The sequence below is a fragment of the Rhinoraja longicauda genome, chromosome 2 (assembly GCF_053455715.1).
Source record: "Rhinoraja longicauda isolate Sanriku21f chromosome 2, sRhiLon1.1, whole genome shotgun sequence".
Lineage (NCBI taxonomy): Eukaryota > Metazoa > Chordata > Chondrichthyes > Rajiformes > Arhynchobatidae > Rhinoraja > Rhinoraja longicauda.
The window spans coordinates 339,640-359,409 of record NC_135954.1 but is presented as its reverse complement, the minus strand read 5'-3'; the positions used below and the strand labels follow the sequence as shown (position 1 = coordinate 359,409).

General features: G+C 49.7%; 1 protein-coding gene across 5 annotated transcripts in view; it reads right to left on the bottom strand.

Annotated features, from left to right (window-relative positions):
* Positions 1-367: 367 nt before the first annotated feature.
* Positions 368-19,770, bottom strand: part of LOC144601533 (catenin beta-1) — a 58,677-nt gene continuing 39,274 nt past the window's right edge. For all 5 annotated transcript variants that reach the window (XM_078413758.1, XM_078413750.1, XM_078413753.1 and 2 more), the window contains exons 6-16: positions 19,427-19,628; positions 17,581-17,725; positions 16,153-16,256; positions 14,365-14,703; positions 12,053-12,211; positions 11,299-11,418; positions 5,472-5,622; positions 3,755-3,876; positions 3,576-3,636; positions 1,347-1,573; positions 368-1,214 (exon numbers count right to left, since the gene is read on the bottom strand). In XM_078413758.1, coding sequence (XP_078269884.1) covers positions 1,365-1,573; positions 3,576-3,636; positions 3,755-3,876; positions 5,472-5,622; positions 11,299-11,418; positions 12,053-12,211; positions 14,365-14,703; positions 16,153-16,256; positions 17,581-17,725; positions 19,427-19,628 — 1,612 coding nt within the window. In that variant the 3' untranslated portion in view covers positions 368-1,214; positions 1,347-1,364. The remainder of the gene's footprint in view (positions 1,215-1,346; positions 1,574-3,575; positions 3,637-3,754; positions 3,877-5,471; positions 5,623-11,298; positions 11,419-12,052; positions 12,212-14,364; positions 14,704-16,152; positions 16,257-17,580; positions 17,726-19,426; positions 19,629-19,770) is intronic.

Genomic DNA, 19,770 nt, shown 5'->3' with positions numbered 1-19,770 from the left:
CAGAAATAGGTTTCACACTCCTCGATTTCTTGTGCATGTCGACTGCAGGCAACATTCCAGCTTCCTCCCCCCTGGGCCTGGGTTTATTCATCCCTGCTGAGGGCCTAACAAGCTCCTCACTGTGGCTGCCACTGCCATGGATATGTGGCATTAGTGCGTCTAAACAGCTTCCCCAGAATCACTTGGCAAGACAAGACTGGAAGCAAGTGTGGAGCTCAGGCAGCAGGTGGAGAGGACCCTGCATCCATACCAAGCAACAGGACCAAACAAACAGAATTTTAGTTTGTTAGATATTTGAGAACATTTTCCCAAACAGCTTTCAATATGGTGAGAAATATTCCACAAATAAACAGCCTAAAGACAATACCAAATTCCAAACATTTTTATTTAATCAACTTATACATAAAATTATGTAAGAGACAAAATTGCTTAAACTGCATATAAACTTAATATTGGTGCTCTAGTAATGAAGCCACTCACACAAAAATGAAGTCAGTCCAGTTTAATTCTGCTTCTATAATCGCATTATTTCCATGAAGCGTCTGTGTTGCAGGATACAATAACTTGGAGGACAAGGGGGGGCTGGGAGAGTGACCTTTCGTTAAACTATTACAACCGTGTACTGAAACCCTCCTGAAAATCCCCAGCAAGAAGCAATATTGACCAAACACGTCGTCCCACCTGCCCGCTTGGCAGCCTATTGAAAGTGGACTTATCTAGATTCACATTTTTATACAAAAAGCTACACAGTGTTACACTTCAGAGTACGATTAAATCTATTATGAATGAGTTAGTGCTCTACACAATTACTTCAGAGTTTAAAAATTAAGGAACAGCTATAGCATTGCAACTATAACTTAAAACTACAAACTATGTTAAAAAATATCATTTACTGCTCTACTCTACTTCAAAGCAAGCTACATCAGTACAAGTACAGATTTTAAAAAATAATAAAAAAATCAACAGGCAAGGCTAGAGTTTTTAATGTTCCATGTCTTGTCGCAGTCTTGAACTTTCTTTAAAAGTAGGCAGCCATTTCCGAATCCATTCACTTCCATACTCCTCGACCAAAAGGACCAGAAGAACAATTTTACTTTGACTTCTCCCAGGAAAGTGAGCGTTATTAGTGTCAGGCACTTTGAGATACCAGCCCACCCCAACCCCTCAGCAACTCTACAGGCCAATCACAATGCAACTTCATTCACACAGTACAACTGTAAGAAGAAAAGAAAGAATTATGTCACCACAATAGAAAAGGTCAACGCAAGATTGAAATGGAGTTAAAAGTTTTAGCCCCAAAGGGCAACGCTGACGCCATCTCCCCCACCCCTCCACGGTTGCCGTACCTATGATGCAGGTTATATTTACAAGTCTGTGTCGAACCAGGCCAGCTGATTGCTGTCACCCGGGGGCAATCCATCCATCAGGTCCTGGGCATGTCCCAGGTCGGGCAGCCCATCCACTGGGTACTCGGCTCCAGGGTGGTGGCCTCCCATGTCATGTTCCATCATCGGGTCCATCCCCATCGGGTCCTGCCCGTACCCACCCGGGTGGTAGGAGCGGAAACTCGGGTCTAACGGGGACAAACGGAGGGGGGAGGGACAGAGGATGGGGGGGAGAGATAGAGGGGGAGGTGGTGGGCAGGGAGAGGTGGCACAGAGAACAAATGAGACACATGGAAAACAGTCCCTCTCCTCCAGTGGCAAGTTGAAAAGCAAAGCCCACCAAGATCAACAGTTACTCCCTTGTTCTCAGCTGGAGAGCCTTTCCTTTTTTAAAAGTAGCTGCATTGATAAAGCATATTGTCGTCAACAGCACACTAATGAAGCTCGGGAAGGAAGGCTGTGTTAATCAATGGGCATATTACACTGCGGGAGAGAGGTGGGACAGAGAGAGAACAGTAGAGGGATATAAAAGTGCTGTGTATTGTACAGGTCACCCACAAACATGAGGGCGGGGAGCATCTATGCAGGGAGAAGTGTAGAGAAGTTGAAAAGCTTAAACTGAGATAGTAAGTTGAGGGTAGAGTATTTCAATCTGCCAGCTCATCTTTGAGCACCGAGAAAGGAGATGAGCAGATGTGGGAAATGAGGTGGGTCAATTGTACCAAACCTCAGGAGGGGAACATCTGAGAGAAAGATCCGAACCGAGGCTTTGGACTGGCTGTAGAAACAGAAGAGCAATGGCAAGAGTAATGAGTTGTAGGAAGCAAAGACTGGCAGCGTTGCAGCAGGATCAGGGCTGCCCTTGAGATGGGTGAAGCACCTTCTCACGATGGACAGGCAAATCCAGAGCACCCTGAGTGACAAGATGCAGGGGAGAAGCTGCAAAGCAAGGCTCTGTGACAAAGGTCAGGCTGTAAACTGCTGAGTATTACATCAGAAGGGACAACTGAAATAAGAGGCAACAAATATATAAGAGAACTACCAAGATAAGTAGGAATCCAAGTGTTCTCTGGGCATTACAGAGTAAAATGGTAAAGGTGCCGTTGTGGACAAAATGAGACAAGCACAGCTTGTTTTACCAGAATGACACCTGGATTAAGGGGATCATTGCCACAGATAAATTTGGATTTGTTTCTCTGGAACGCTAGAGGTTGAGGGAAGACCTTATAGAAGTTTATAGAAGGGTAGACGGAACCTTTTTCCCCAGGATGGAAAAATCAGACTAGAGGGCGGAGCTTTGAGGTGAGAGGGCAAAGTTAAGATGTGCGGGATGTTGTTTTTTTACACAGAGGGGGCTGGGTGCCTGGAACGCGCTGCCAGGGGTGGGGGTGGAAGCAGATACGACAGTGGTGTTTAAGAGACTTTCAGACAGGCACATGGATATGCAGGGAATGGAGGGACATGGATTATGTGTAGGCAGAGTTGATCTTGGCATCATGTTCGTAAGGACATTGTGGGTTGTTCCTGTGCTGTACTGTTCAATGTTCTAAAAGGAAACGGACTCACTTAGATAGTCAGCGACTTCATACCAATGTAACGCAAAACAGCAGTTTGTTCAATAATCTATCACAGCGGCACAGCTGGCAGCGTTTAGTTTGCTATTATTGTCACGGGGACTGATAGTTGACGAGTTGCTGCGAAACAGCGCCAAAGACATGGGCTTGGTCCTGACACCGAGTGCTGTCTGTGTGGAGTTTGCATTCTCCCTGGAACCACGTGTGTCTCCTCCAGCTGCTCCGGTTTCCACCCACATCTCAAAGACGTGCAGGTTAATTGGCTTCTGTAAATTGACCCCAGTGTGTAGGGAGTGGATAGAATGTGGGCTAACATGGAACTAGTGTGAATGGGTGATTGATGGTCGGCCTGGACTCGCTGGGCCGAAGGGCCTGTTTCCGCGCTGTATTTCTGAACCATCAATATTTCTAGTTACTCTTGCTGGAAAGACTCATTATTCAATACCACAGTTGTTGGGTTGAGGCAGACCGAGCATCAGGGCGAGAACGCAGATGCTGGGGCAACACGGCTGGTGTGGAGCGATACAATGGGCGACGGGCAAATTCCACGGGTGGTGGGGGCCAAGGCAGATTTACCGCCAGGGTAACGCCGCAGGGGGATGGGGGGCAGACCTACCATCGGGGCGGTATCCAAGGGGCTCTCCCTGGCTTCCCATGTCAATCCCGAGATCTCCGGTCTGTTTAAACACAGAAGAGAACATCAGTTTTGCTGATTCAGAAATCCCTGCCAAGCGCCAGCATGAACCAGGACTGGGAACAGCGAAGCCTGGTGTGCTGCCCACCCCATAACCTCACCTCGTTCCACGCCATGGGCTCGGTCCTGAAGAGTGAGCTGGTCAGCTCAACAGAGAGGCGTTTCTTGTAGTCCTGGGGCTTGTCTTCAGACATACGGAACAGTACTGCTGCCGCATAGGTTGCTGCAGGGAGAGCAGGAGGGTCACAACTATTCACCACATTTAACACCATCCCTGCAAAAACGCAGTGGCTTGGGATATAATAGATGGTGAATGCACAAGATCACAAAACATTCACATCCCCCCACACCATCCACTTCACTTCCTTGTTTCTCTAATCATCAGTGGATCTGCCTTCATTGACTCAGCAACAGCCTCCACCTGCCCAGAGCAGAGAACCCAAACATCAACCCCGGCACCAACATCCCCCTGGCACCAACATCCCCCTGCCCAATCCACCCACATCCTGCACATTCCTGCAACCGCCTGTAAATCTGGTTAATCCCACTAACACAAACCCCTCTGGTTAATCCCACTAACACAAACCCCTCTGGTTAATCCCACTAACACAAACCCCTCTGGTTAATCCCACTAACACAAACCCCTCTGGTTAATCCCACTAACACAAACCCCTCTGGTTAATCCCACTAACACAAACCCCTCTGGTTAATCCCACTAACACAAACCCCTCTGGTTAATCCCACTAACACAAACCCCTCTGGTTAATCCCACTAACACAAACCCCTCTGGTTAATCCCTCTAACATAAACCCCCATCTCAGGAACCAAACTAAACATCCAGGGATCGGGGCAATGGGGACCCATTGGTTGAAAAGTTTCAGGTGAAGATTGCTAAACAGCCAAAGTGTCCCCTGGTTGAGGAAGGGAGGTGGGTAGTGGAGATTACAGACCATTTAGCACAACATCTATTAAGGTGCCAGAGTCAATAATCTAGGGGAAATAAGGGGCCTCATTTAAAACTAAGGAGCGCAGTAAGGTCGCTCAGGTGGGACATCTCAGGGATTCCCAGCACCCAAGGGTGGTGGTGGCCAGTTGATGGGAGATGTTTAGAACAGCTGTGAGAGCTGGCACAGAGAGGAGTTGATGCCAGCGTGGATCAGCCACGATCAGAGTCTATGGTTGGGCAGGTCAGGGGCTTTGTAGACAACTCTTACTCCTGCTTTGATCTTCAGGACTATGAAGGCAGGGCCATTCCTACTGTATGACACTGGGCGGCTTGAAATCTGGGGTGGTGAATTCACGTGACATTCACTGGGTCTTTAGCACATTTAGCACAACACGACACCTGTAGGTGTTGTAGGAATGCCTGTTAATGTGCAGCCACCACTCTGGGCCAGGCCTCCATAGAAGGATGTAGGAGGAATTGCAGAAGCTGATTTACACCGAGGATAAGACACAAAATGCTGGAGTAACTCAGCGGGACAGGCAGCATATCTGGAGAGAAGGAATGGGTGATGTTTCGAATCGAGACCCTTCTTCAAACCGTCTAACCTCTATGGAGGATCTGTACTCACCCACTCCCCCTCCTTCGAGCACACCCCACCCTGGGCTGGGCATCTATGACGGGTCTGTACTCACCCACACCCTCCAGTCCACCCCACCCTGGGCTGGGCATCTATGATGGGCTGTACACGCCCACACCCCCCAGTCCACCCCACCCTAGGCCAGGTAGCCACGATGGGGCTGTATACGCCCACACCCTCCTCCCTCGAGCACACTCCACTCTGGGCCAGGCATCTATGGACGGATTGTACTCACCCACACCCTCGTTCCTGGAGTGCAGCAGCTCAGTCAGGGGGGCAGTGGCTCCCTCAGCCTCGATGGCCTCAGCTGCCTCCTTATCCTGGGCCAGCTCGCACAGCACGCCCGCCGCCACTCGCTGGATGTTCTCAATGGGGGAGTAGAGCAGCTGTGAAAGGAACGGCAAACATCTCACCACAGGTCCTCCATCCCACACCACTACTACAACAACAAGCACCTCTCCACAGGTCCTCCTCCACCCCACACCACTACAAGCATCTCTCCACAGGTCCTCCTCCATCCCACACCACTGCTACAACACGCACCTCTCCACAGGTCCTCCTTCATCCCACACCACCACAAGCATCTCTCCACAGGTCCTCCACACCACCACAAGCATCTCTCCACAGGTCCTCCTCCATCCAAGAGATTCAAGATAGCTTTATTTGTCATCCAATATTGGACGAAATTCAGTCATACACAGTCCAACAATAAAAGCATTAAATAAGCATTAAAATTACACAACCCCAAAAAACCCCCAAAACACAGTCCAACAATAAAAGCATTAAATAGGCATTCAAATTACCCAACCCCAAAAACACACAAAAAAGAAACATCCATCAAAGAAACATCCATCACAGTGAGTCTCCTCCTCCAGTCCTCTCTCTCCTCACTGTGATGGACGGCCACAATGTCTTTCCCTTCTCCTGCTGTCCTCGCCCGCAGTCAGGTTGTTGTGGTTGGAGGCCGCACCGGACGGTCCACAGCGGGCCAAGCCCAAGGCGAGTCGCAGCCGCTCCCGCAGCCTCCGAAGACGGCCGACTGCTACAACACGCACCTCTCCACAGGTCCTCCTCCATCCCACACCACTACTACAACAAGCATCTCTCCACAGGTCCTCCTCCAACCCACACCACTGCTACAACACGCACCTCTCCACAGGTCCTCCTTCATCCCACACCACCACAAGCATCTCTCCACAGGTCCTCCACACCACCACAAGCATCTCACCACAGGTCCTCATCCATCCCACACCACTGCTAGACACCAACAAACACCTCTCCACAGCTCAGAGAAACTGCAAAAAATGGGTGCAGGAGTAGGCCATTCAGCCCTTTCAATATGATCATCCAAAATCAATACCCCTATCCCTACTTTCTCCCCATATCCCTTGATTCCGTTAGTCCCAAGAGCTAAATCTAACTCTTGAAAACATCCAGTGAATTGGCCTCCAGTGCCTTCTGTGGCAGAGAATTCCAGATTCACAACTCTCTGGGTGAAAAAGATTTTCCTCATCTCATCCTAAATGGCCTCCCCTTTATTCTTAAACTGTGACCCCTGGTTCTGGACTCCCCCAACATGCGGAACATTTTTCCTGTATCTAGCTTGTCCAATCCCTTTAGACTTTTATATGTTTCTGTAAGATAGAAACTAAATTTTACATTTAGTTCTAAATTCTAAATTCCAGCGAATACAAGCCCAGTCAACCCATTCTTTCATTATACCGTCAGTCTCGCCATTCCGGAAATTAACCTGGTGAACCTACACTCCACTCCACTCCCTCAATAGCAAGAATGTCCTTCTTCAAACTAGGAGACCAAAACTGCACAATACTCCAGGTGTGGTCTCATCAGGGCCCTGTACAATTGCACACAATACTCCAGGTGTGGTCTCACCAGGGCCCTGTACAAGTGCACACAATACTCCAGGTGTGGTCTCACCAGTGCCCTGTACAAGTGCACACAATACTCCAGGTGTGGTCTCACCAGGGCCCTGTACAACTGCACACAATACTCCAGGTGTGGTCTCACCAGGGCCCTGTACAAGTGCACACAATACTACAGGTGTGGTCTCACCAGGGCTCTGTACAAGTGCACACAATACTACAGGTGTGGTCTCACCAGGGCCCTGTACAAGTGCACACAATACTACAGGTGTGGGCTCACCAGGGCCCTGTACAAGTGCACACAATACTCCAGGTGTGGTCTCACCAGGGCCCTGTACAAGTGCACACAATACTCCAGGTGTGGTCTCACCAGGGCCCTGTACAAGTGCACACAATACTCCAGGTGTGGTCTCACCAGGGCCCTGTACAAGTGCACACAATACTCCAGGTGTGGTCTCACCAGGGCCCTGTACAAGTGCACACAATACTCCAGGTGTGGTCTCACCAGGGCCCTGTACAAGTGCACACAATACTCCAGGTGTGGTCTCACCAGGGCCCTGTACAAGTGCACACAATACTCCAGGTGTGGTCTCACCAGGGCCCTGTACAAGTGCACACAATACTCCAGGTGTGGTCTCACCAGGGCCCTGTACAAGTGCACACAATACTCCAGGTGTGGTCTCACCAGGGCCCTGTACAAGTGCTGTAGGACTTCCTTGCTCCTATACTCAACTCCTCTCGGTCCTCCTCCATTCACCATTGCAGTTGGTTATCATCTAACCACAAGACAACCAGGTCCATCATGGAGACCTGGACAAAGTGCTGTCCCCAGGACCCCACATGGGGTCTGTGGAGCGGCTGCTTTCCCGTGGTCAGATCTACAACAAACGCCCACTGTTTTAAACTTTAAGTGGTGATAAGAAATCTTCCCTGGGGTCCTTCGGCCTCTGTGTGCTGTACCTTCCTCATGATGCCCTCAAAGCAAAGCATTGAATACTGTTAAGGAACACGTAGACTTTCTTGACAAAAGGTAACGGTTACAGGGGGTGGATGGGGATGAATTGACGGGGCTGTGGTGGTGAGAGGCCTCCTACTTGTAATCACGTGCACCTTCCCATAGACAGAGATTTGCAGGTCAGTGCCCACGATGGACAATCACCTCCCATGTCCCCAACTGATGGTGCCTCTGACTACATAAGGTTGGAGCCATGGATGGCCAAGTACATGGTCACCAATGAAGCGTGGGTCACCCACTCATACAACGGCTGGAGTGGCTCCCTGTCTACAGCTCACTGTCACTTGGAACAAATTAACCGTTTGTCTGCGTTTGATACACAATGTGAAAACTTGTACAACGGTTAGAATGCCAGGTACACATTGAAGGGTGTAGGACGGACTCAACTATCTTATGGTAGATACACAATGCTGGAGTAACTCAGCGGGTCAGGCGGCATCTTGGGAAAGAAGGAATGGGTGAAGAAGGAATGGGTGAAGAACGGTCTCGACCTGAAACGTCACCCATTCCTTCTCTCCCGAGATGCTGCCTGACCCACTGGGTTACTCCAGCAATGTGTGTCTACCTTCGATTTGAACCAGCATCTGCAGTTTTTTTCCTACTCAACTATCTGATGCTTAGTATGATTGTGCCTAATGTATAGGAGGATGGTGACTGAACTGTCTTCAATAAACAATCTGAATGTGTCTTTGTACACGGGTCGTAAAGTAGTGGCGGACACGCAGCACTTAAGGTCAGAAGCAATGAGCAGAATTAGGCCACTCGGCCCATCAAGTCTACGCCGCCATTTAATCATGGCTGATCTATTACAGTATAGCAAAGGGGATTACAGAGGTATGAGGCAGGAGCTGGCCAAAATTGATTGGAAGGAGGCCCTAGCAGGGAAGACGGTAGAACAGCAATGGCAGGTATTCCTGGGAATAATGCAGAGGTTGCAGGATCAATTTATTCCAAAGAGGTGGAAAGACTCTAAGGGGAGTAAGAGACACCTGTGGCTGACATGGGAAGTCAGGGACAGCATAAAAATTAAGGAGAGGAAGTATAACATAGCAAAGAAGAGTGGGAAGACAGAGGATTGGGACTCTTTTAAAGAGCAACAAAAGTTAACTAAAAAGGCAATACGGGGAGAAAAGATGAGGTACGAGGGTAAACTAGCCAATAATATAAAGGAGGATAGCAAAAGTTTTTTTAGGTACGTGAAGAGGAAAAAAATAGTCAAGGCAAATGTGGGTCCCTTGAAGACAGAAGCAGGGGAATTTATTATGGGGAACAAAGAAATGGCAGACGAGTGAAACCGTTACTTTGGATCTGTCTTCACTGAGGAAGATACACACAATCTCCCAAATGTTCTAGGGGCCGGAGAACCTAGGGTGATGGAGGAACTGAAGGAAATCCACATTAGGCAGGAAATGGTTTTGGGTAGACTGATGGGACTGAAGGCTGATAAATCCCCAGGGCCTGATGGTCTGCATCCCAGGGTACTTAAGGAGGTGGCTCTAGAAATAGTGGAAGCATTGGAGATCATTTTTCAATGTTCTATAGATTCAGGATCAGTTCCTGTGGATTGGAGGATAGCAAATGTTATCCCACTTTTTAAGAAAGGAGGGAGAGAGAAAACGGGTAATTATAGACCAGTTAGTCTGACATCAGTGGTGGGGAAGATGCTGGAGTCAATTATAAAAGACGAAATTGCTGAGCATTTGGATAGCAGTAACGGGATCATTCCGAGTCAGCATGGATTTACGAAGGGGAAATCATGCTTGACAAATCTACTGGAATTTTTTGAGGATGTAACTAGGAAAATTGACAAGGGAGAGTCAGTGGATGTGGTGTACCTCGACTTTCAGAAAGCCTTCGACAAGGTCCCACATAGGAGATTAGTGGGCAAAATTAGGGCACATGGTATTGGGGGTAGGGTACTGACATGGATAGAAAATTGGTTGACAGACAGAAAACAAAGAGTGGGGATAAATGGGTCCCTTTCGGAATGGCAGGCAGTGAACAGTGGGGTACCGCAAGGTTCGGTGCTGGGACCCCAGCTATTTACGATATACATTAATGACTTAGACGAAGGGATTAAAAGTACCATTAGCAAATTTGCAGATGATACTAAGTTGGGGGGTAGTGTGAATTGTGAGGAAGATGCAATAAGGCTGCAGGGTGACTTGGACAGGTTGTGTGAGTGGGCGGATACATGGCAGATGCAGTTTAATGTAGATAAGTGTGAGGTTATTCACTTTGGAAGTAAGAATAGAAAGGCAGATTATTATCTGAATGGTGTCAAGTTAGGAGGAGGGGGAGTACAACGAGATCTGGGTGTCCTAGTGCATCAGTCAATGAAAGGAAGCATGCAGGTACAGCAGGCAGTGAAGAAAGCCAATGGAATGTTGGCCTTCGTAACAAGAGGAGTTGAGTATAGGAGCAAAGAGGTCCTTCTACAGTTGTACCGGGCCCTGGTGAGACCGCACCTGGAGTACTGTGTGCAGTTTTGGTCTCCAAATTTGAGGAAGGATATTCTTGCTATGGAAGGCGTGCAGCGTAGGTTCACTAGGTTCATTCCCGGAATGGCGGGACTGTCGTATGTTGAAAGGCTGGAGCGATTGGGCTTGTATACACTGGAATTTAGAAGGATGAGGGGGGATCTTATTGAAACATATAAGATAATTAGGGGATTGGACACATTAGAGGCAGATAACATGTTCCCAATGTTGGGGGAGTCCAGAACAAGGGGCCACAGTTTAAGAATAAGGGGTAGGCCATTTAGAACGGAGATGAGGAAGAACTTTTTCAGTCAGAGGGTGGTGAAGGTGTGGAATTCTCTGCCTCAGAAGGCAGTGGAGGCCAGTTCGTTGGATGCTTTCAAGAGAGAGCTGGATAGAGTTCTTAAGGATAGCGGAGTGAGGGGGTATGGGGAGAAGGCAGGAACGGGGTACTGATTGAGAGTGATCAGCCATGATCGCATTGAATGGCGGTGCTGGCTCGAAGGGCTGAATGGCCTACTCCTGCACCTATTGTCTATCTCTCCTTCCTAGCTCCATTCTCCTGCCTTCTCCCCGTAACCTCTGACACCTTGTGACGCAGCCATACCAGGTGTCAGGACCTGCGCTCCAATACAGTGGAGATGTCAAACACTCCAGGGGTGTAGGAGAAAGAAATGCCGTTACCTGAACAAAGAGTGGAATGGTGTTGAGTCCTCGAATGACAATCCTGTTGTGGACGTCACGGGCAAGAATGTGCAAGGCTCCAGTGCACCCCTCCACGATCTCCTCCATCCGCACTCCCTCCTGCCACAGCACAGGGAGAAATGGTGAATGCACAGTATGGGGAGAGCGCAGGAGCAGGGAGTGTGCGCGTGCACAGGGAGTGTGTGTGCAGGGAGAGTGTGTGCAGGGAGAGTGTGAGCAGGGAGTGTGTGTGCGCAGGGAGAGTGTGCGCAGGGAGAGTGTGTGCAGGGAGAGTGTGTGCAGGGAGAGTGTGAGCAGGGAGAGTGTGAGCAGGGAGAGTGTGAGCAGGGAGAGTGTGTGCAGGGAGTGTGTGTGCAGGGAGTGCGCGCAGGGAGTGTGTGCGCATGGAGAGTGTGTGTGCGCAGGGAGTGTGTGCGCGCAGGGAGAGTGTGCGCGCAGGGAGAGTGTGTGCGTAGGGAGAGTGTGCGCGCAGGGAGAGTGTGTGCAGGGAGTGTGTGCAGGGAGAGTGTGTGCGCAGGGAGTGTGCGCGCGCAGGGAGTGTGCGCAGGGAGTGTGTGCGCAGGGAGAGTGTGCGCAGGGAGAGTGTGTGCACATGGAGTGTGTGCGCTGGGAGTGTGTGCACATGGAGAGCGTGTGCGCACAGGGAAAGCGTGTGCGTGGGGAGTGTACGTGTGCGAAACTGTGCGTGTGCACGTGTGAACTGCCTGTGACGAGTGTGGGCGGCCAACCTTACCACAAACTGCTGCTGCGTGCCTCCCATCGATGTGCGGCGCTGGGTGTCCTGGTGCGCTCTCACCAGCAGCTGAACCAGCCGGGGAATGGCCCCTTGCTCACGCAGGGGAGCGTGGTTAGCTGGACACAGCGCCAGGTTGCGGATCAGTCCCACAGTAGCCTAAGCAGGGCACAGATCAGCAAGGAGATAAGTGTTCACTGCCGCAGCTACATACCTCTGTTGCAATTCCAAAAGTATCAATATTACAATAATCAAGAAGGGACACAAGAGTGCTGGAGTAACTCAGTGGGTCAGGCAGCATCTGTGGAGAACGTGGATAGGTGACGTTTCAGAGTGCTGGAGTAACTCAGTGGGTCAGGCAGCATCTGTGGAGAACATGGATAAGTGACGTTTCGTGTCTCGACCCTTCCTTGGGTCCCAACGCTAAATGTCACCTATCCATGTTCTCCACAGATGCTGCCTGACCCGCTGAGTTACTCCAGCACTGTCTTTTTTTTGTAAACAAGCATCTGCAGTTCCTTGTGCTCACAACACTCCAGCAATACTGTTTCAAATATCCTCATCAGGCTTTTTAAGTACAGCTAAATTATTGCCAGCTGCCAGCTGAATTTCATGTATTAAATTTGTTGAAAGGATCATGACACCAACAACGTCTAATAAGCAATGACTCCCATGCCAAATTACAATGCGTATTTTTTGCAATAAAAGCTTACTTAAAAACAAGTGGAAAAACCTTGTGGAAGCAGGAGGTTTGAAGTGTGGCAATGAAAAGTCTAGCCTGTTCTGGTGTCTCACTGGCTGAACATGTGGAAAAAATGTTGTTTCAATTGTCACCTGATCCTCTGGGCTCCAGCTGTGGATGTTTAAGAGCAAAGACCAGGGGAGTGAACAAAATCATGAGGGGAATAGATCGGGCAGATGCAGAGTCTCTTGCCCAGAGTAGGGGAATCGAGGACCAGAGGACATAGGTTCAAGGTGAAGGGAAAAGATTTAATAACGTTTTCACACAGAGGGTGGTGGGTGTATGGAGCCTGTGGCCACGCCATATCTCTCTATGACAAGGCAGCTTCTGAGACAAACTCAGCCCTGGTCTTTACAGAAAGTGTTTCACCAGCACCACTCCAGCACAGAAGCCCAATCAATGTGCAGGGACAAAAGGAAAATACATTCAGAAAGCAGGTAACTTTGGTGAAATAAAGAACTTAAATGGTACAGACATAATGGGCTGTACCTGTAGAAATGCTGAAGGTGAGATTGGGTAAGAGGCAGTGAAAGCAGCATGTTACATTTGAACTGGTATCTCTAGGTGCAGACTGGCGAGAGAGATGGGTGGTGGGGTGGGGAATGTTTGAGGTAAAGCTACACTGGAGGCACTGCCTCATCAACACCCCATCAGCCTCACAGATGAAGTTTGTGAATCTACCTGGACCAGCTGCTCATCTAGAATCCAACACCCCATTTCTCTCACAGATGTTTTAGAGGAGAGCTTGATGGGACCCAACTCCACTGATAATGTTGAGTTTGCAGCAGTATCTGTTATTGTTGTTAGTGTGTGTTGTCTCTGCTGTCTAACTCAGCTCAAAGATTAACTCAGTTTTAAAGTTTTATTGAAAGCTGAAGGTTGAGGGAAGACTTGATACAAGTATAAAAATTCCACGAGGAAGACAGTCAAAGCCTTTTTGCAAGGGTGTAAATGTCAAATACCGGAGGGCAAGCTTTAAGTTTAATGGAGATGTGCGGGACAGGTTTTCCCCATGGCGGGTGGCGGGAGCCCGTAATGCCCTGCTGGATACGATAGTGGCGTTTCAGAGGCTATTACACTGGCACATGGATATACAGGGAATCAAGAGAGATGGGTCATGTGCAGGGAGGCAAGGTTACTTTCACTTGGCATCATGTTCAGCACTGTTCTGGTGCAGTTCTACATTCTGTGTTTATTGTTCATTGCACGGTGGTGCAGCGGTAGAGTTGCTGCCTTACAGCGAATGCAACGCCAGAGACCCGGGTTCCATCCCGACTACGGGTGCTGTCTGTACGGAGTTTGTACGTTCTCCCTGTGACCTGCGCGGGTTTTCTCCCAGATCTTTGGTTTCCTCCCACACTCCAAAGACTTGCAGGTTTGTAGGTTAATTGGCTTGGTAAATGTAAAAATTGTCCCTAGTGTGTGTGAAATGGTGTTAATGTGCGGGGATCCTTGGTCAACGCGGACCCGGTGGGCCGAAAGGGCCTGTTTTCGCGCTGTATCTCTAAACTAAACCCAAGGCTTATTGACCAGAGGACTGATGCTGGCACACAGAGGGCCAGGTGATTACCTTGATGAGAGGCCAGTGAGATGGAGGATGCAGGAGTTTCACCACCACCGGCAGGCCGTAGTGCAGCCTGACCGCGTTCTGGGCCATCTCGGCATCCTGGTGCCTGCTGGTTAGATGGCGCAGTGCACAGATGGCAGGCTCGGTGATGTCCTCTCTGTCTCCAGCCCGCAGCACCGTACGGACTAACGCCTCGATCCCGCCCACCTGGCACACCATCATCTTGTTCTTGTAGTTGTTGCAGGTCAGGTTGGAGAGGATGCCTGCTGCACACGTAACCACGTTGATGTCATCCGAGCCCAGCAACTGGACCAAGGTCCCCAGCAGACCTTCCATTCCCTCCTGCACACACAAAACAAGGGTCATGGTTATGGTCAGGGCCACGGAAAACCAGCGCCATAGTGCGGGTCGGGGCCACAGTGATGCCACATCGATCCCTGGGACCAGCATCATTTCCCAGATCTGCACTGCCAACACCCAATAAATCTCCCCACCCAAGTTGTTCAAAAACTGCACGGTGGCGCAGCGGTAGAGTTGCTGCCTTACAGCGAATGCAGCGCTGGAGACTCAGGTTCGATCCTGACTACAGGCACCGTCTGTACGAAGTTTGTACGTTCTCCCCGTGACCTGCGTGGGTTTTCTCCGAGATCTTCGGTTTCCCCCCACACACCAAAGACGTGCAGGTTTGTAGGTTAATTGACTGGGTAAATGTAAAAGATTGTCCCTGATGTGTGTAGGATAGTATTAGTGTGCGGGGATCGCTGGGCGGCACGGACTCGGTGGGCCGAAGGGCCTGTTTCCGCGCTGTATCTCTAAATTTTTAAAAAATCCCGATTTTGTAAAGGCAGTTGGGCATTATTTAGGTTTATTATTGTCGCGTGTTCAGAGGGTCAGTGGACACATGCAAAACAAAGTTTTTCAAACAGATTTTATATTATACTAGAAAAGGGTGGACCCGTTGAGCCCTCTCCTGCATTGGTCTAGCACCCTCCCTCCCCCACTCCCCTGCTCCTTCCCTTCCCCTCCCTCCCCACCCACTCCCTCCACCTCTACCCCTCCCATTTGCACCATCGCAAAGTCACAATATCGTAAGTCTGGAGCATCTGTATTAGATCAATGGCCCCCAACTGCGCAGGGCCGACCTGTTGGGTTCCCAGTGTGACGTCGAGCAGAGGTATTACTGCACAGGTGTGTGCGGCTAACGGGCAGGGCAAGTGGAAAAGGGGTTCATTAAACTTTAAAAAGTAATTTTTACAGTTTAAAAAGTGAATCACTTAGAATATAACAACCATTTGAACCGCAGGCCAATGGGGAGTAAGGTGGGCCTAAAATTGCAGCGCTATCGTGTACCGTTTTGGCTGTATTTCGGGTATAAATATATTTACAAACGAAAAAACACACAAACAGACAAGATGAGAGTTTTAGTAATATAATATAGATAATCAATTCAAGTACAATAGGTAGAGCAATGGGGAAGATACAGACTGCAGAATATAGTTCTCAGTATTGTGGAACATCAGTTCAATGGATGTTCCAGTGTTCACAATGGGGCAGACGTGCATGGGGCATGGACAGGGCAGAGGTGCATGGACAGGGCAGAGGTGCATGGACAGGGCAGAGGTGCATGGGGCATGGACAGGGCAGAGGTGCATGGGACATGGACAGGGCAGAGGTGCATGGGGCATGGACAGGGCAGAGGTGCATGGGACTCTGGCAACAAGGTGGAGGTGAAAGGGACAGTGCACCACATTGATTTCCCCAGGTTACTGCATCAAAATAACTAATTGTTACCTGCTTCGTGGCAGCATCTGACAGGTTTCTCAAGGTCCAGAGACAGTTCTGCACAAGTCGCTGGCTGGGGTCAGTGAGGTGCAATCCCAGGGCCTGCATCCCACCTGTAAATGAGGGCAAGACCAGTTACACACAGTCCATGAGGGCAGTCACACACAGTCCATGAGGGCAGTCACACACAGTCCATGAGACCAGTAACACACAGTCCATGAGACCAGTCACACACAGTCCATGAGACCAGTCTCACACAGTCCATGAGACCAGTCACACACAGTCCATGAGACCAGTCACACACAGCCCACTGCCTCAATAGACAATAGGTGCAGGAGTAGGCCGTTCGGCCCTTCGAGCCAGCACCGCCATCATGGCTGATCATTCTCAATCAGTACCCTGTTCCTGCCTTCTCCCCATACCCCCTGACTCCGCTATCATTAATAATAATAATAATGCATTACATTTATATAGCGCTTTTCAAACACTCAAAGACGCTTTACAGGGATTACTAGAACATAGAGAAGAAAATAAATAGATAAATAAGTAAACGAACAGAAAAAGGAGACAGAAGGTGAGGTGACGGTCAGTGGTTGAAGGCAGTGCTGAACAGGTGAGACTTCAGTGTTGTTTTGAATGTGGTGAGTGAGGAGGAGTCTCTAACGGTTTGGGGTAGTGAGTTCCATAGGGTGGGAGCAGCAATGGAGAAAGCCCTGTCCCCCCAGGATCTGAGTTTGGTCCGGATGGGGGGGGACAGGAGGTTGGCAGCAGCAGAGCGGAGGGTGCAGGTGGGAGTGTGCCTGTGGAGGAGGTCAGTCAGGTAGGATGGGGCCAGGTTATGGAGGGCTTTGTAGGTCATGAGGAGGATTTTGTACTGGATTCTCTGGGGATGGGGAGCCAGTGGAGCTTGTAATGGACAGGGGTGATATGGTCACGGATCGGGGAGTGGGTGAGTAGACGGGCAGCGGAGTTTTGAATGTATTGAAGTTTACTGATGATTTTTGAGGGTGAGCCATAGAGGAGGCTGTTGCAGTAGTCGACGGGAGGTGATGAAGGTGTGGATGAGGGTTTCTGCAGCTGTGGAGGAGAGGGATGGACGGAGACCGGCGATGTTTTTGAGGTGGAAGAAGGCTGTCTTGGTGATGTGTTTGTCGAAGGAGAGGGTTTGATCAAAGATGATTCCAAGATTCCGGATGTGAGGGGAGGTGGATACTGGGAGACCATCAATATTGAGGATGAAGTTTTGGGTGGATTTGGTGAGCGTTTTTGGACCAATGATGATGATTTCGGATTTGTTGCAGTTGAGTTTGAGGAAATTTGATTGAAGCCAAGATTTTATTTCAGTGATGCGGTTTGTCAGTGTAGAGTGTGTGGTGGTGGAGATTGACTTGGTGGAGATGGTTGAAGAGGAGCAACATCTGGAGCCGAGACACTCACCGGCCTCCACGATAGCAGGCTTGTTGCTGGAGCAGACAGACAGCACCTTGAGCACACGGCTGGTGGTCCATAGCAGCTTCTCGTAGGTGTAAGTCCTCATGATGTTCACCAGAGCCTGGGGCCCTCCACTGGCCAGGATGATCAACTGCACACAGAGGCCCACATTAGTGCCAACACGTCACAACAGACACCCCATCTCATTGTAAAGCCCAACAGTCCTTTCAGGTCAGGCAGAGGTTCACTAGCACCTCCCCCAACCTCATCTACTGTATCTGTTATTCAAGATGTGACCGCTTATACATCGGTAAGACCAAACGAAGACTGGGCGATCATTTCACTGAACACCTTCGCTCAGGACCTTCCTGATCTCCCGGTTGCCAAACACCTTAATTCCCCTTCCCATTCCCACACTGACCTTTCTGTCCTCGGTCCCCTTCATTGTCAGAGTGAGGCTAAACGCAAATTGGAGGAACAGCACCTCATATTTCGCTTGGGCAGCTATACAGCCCAGTGGTATGAGCATGGATCTCTCCAACTTCAAGTAACCCTTGCATTCACTCCCTCTCTGTCCTTCCCCCACCCAAATCACACCAGCTTCAAAGTAGTCTTGTTGAGTCTCATTGTCTGTCCAGGTGCTCCTCAACCTACGATGGGGTCACGTTCCGAGAAACCCATCGGAAAACTAAAATATCGTAAGTCGAAATGCATTTAATACACCTGATCACGTGTCCGGAAGCGAGCTGTGGCTCGTTGTCATTTGCACCATTGCAAAGTCGAAGCATCATCAGCTGGGGAGCATCTGTACTCGTTCTCACCGGAAACACACAGCTAACAATGGTCTGTTTCCTTTATCATTGTTACTTTTTTTGCATATCTTTCATTCATTTGTAGACACAAATTACTGGAGTAACTCAGCGGGTCAGACAGCATCCCTGGAGAGAAGGAATGGGTGAGGTTTCAGGTCAAGACCCTTCTTCAGACTGATGTCAGGGGAGGGGGCGGGACAGAGATAGGATGTAGTAGGAGACAGAGAGACTATTGGGAGAATTGGGAAGGGGGAGGGGAGAGAGAGGGACAGAGGAACTATCTGAAGTTAGTGAAGTCAATGACAATGGAGGCCCAGGACAGAAAGCTCAGACTATGAGTGGGAGGGGAGTTGAAGTGCTCAGCCACCGGGAGATCAGGTTGGTTAAGGCGAACTGAGCGCAGGTGTTGAGCGAAATGATCGCCGAGCCTGTGTTTGGTCTCGCCGATGTAGAGAAGTTGACATATGGAACAGCGGATACAATAGACGAGGTTGAAGGAGGAGCAGGTGAACCTCTGTCTCACCTGGAAAGACTGTTTGGGTCCTTGGATTGAGTTGAGGGGGGAGGTAAAGGTACAGGTGTTGCATCTCCTGCGGTTGCAGGGGGAGAGTACCTGGGGAGGGGGTGGTTTGGGTAGGAAGGGACGAGTGGACCAGGGAGTTACGGAGGGAACGGTCTCTGCGGAAAGCAGAAAGGGGTGGAGACGGCTGATGGGGTGGAAGGTGAGGACAAGGGGGACTCTGTCCTTGTTACAAATGGGGAGAGGGGGAGCAAGAGCGGAGCTGTGGGATGTTGAGGAGACCCTGGTGAAGAAGGGTCTCGACCCGAAACGTCACCCATTCCTTCTCTCCAGAGATGCTGCCTGACCCGCTGAGTTACTCCAGCACTCTGTGAAACGTTACCTATCCATGTTCTCCACAGATGCTGCCTGACCCGCTGAGTTACTCCAGCACTCTGTGAAACGTCACCTATCCATGTTCTCCACAGATGCTGCCTGACCCGCTGAGTTACTCCAGCACTCTGTGCCTATCTTCACTTACTTTACTTTCTTGGTTGCCGTATGCCAGAATCTGAAGGCAATCTGTAGTGATGGCCAGGAATTTGACATTGGTCTTATTGAGCAAGGCCACCATCTTCTGCAAGCCGCCAGCCAGACGCACGGCCATCTTTGCTCCTTCCTGGTGCAGCAACAGGTTGTGAAGGGTGGTTATAGCGTAGAACAGCACAGAATCCACCGGAGATCTGTAACGGTTAATAGAGATTTGTCTATTAAATAATGGGGTTAAATGTGGTGGATTTAAAATATTAAGACCACCCACTATGTTCTTTTTAAGTTTATTCCCCTACTTCCACTCCAAGTAAATGCTCAAAACATCAAGGCTAC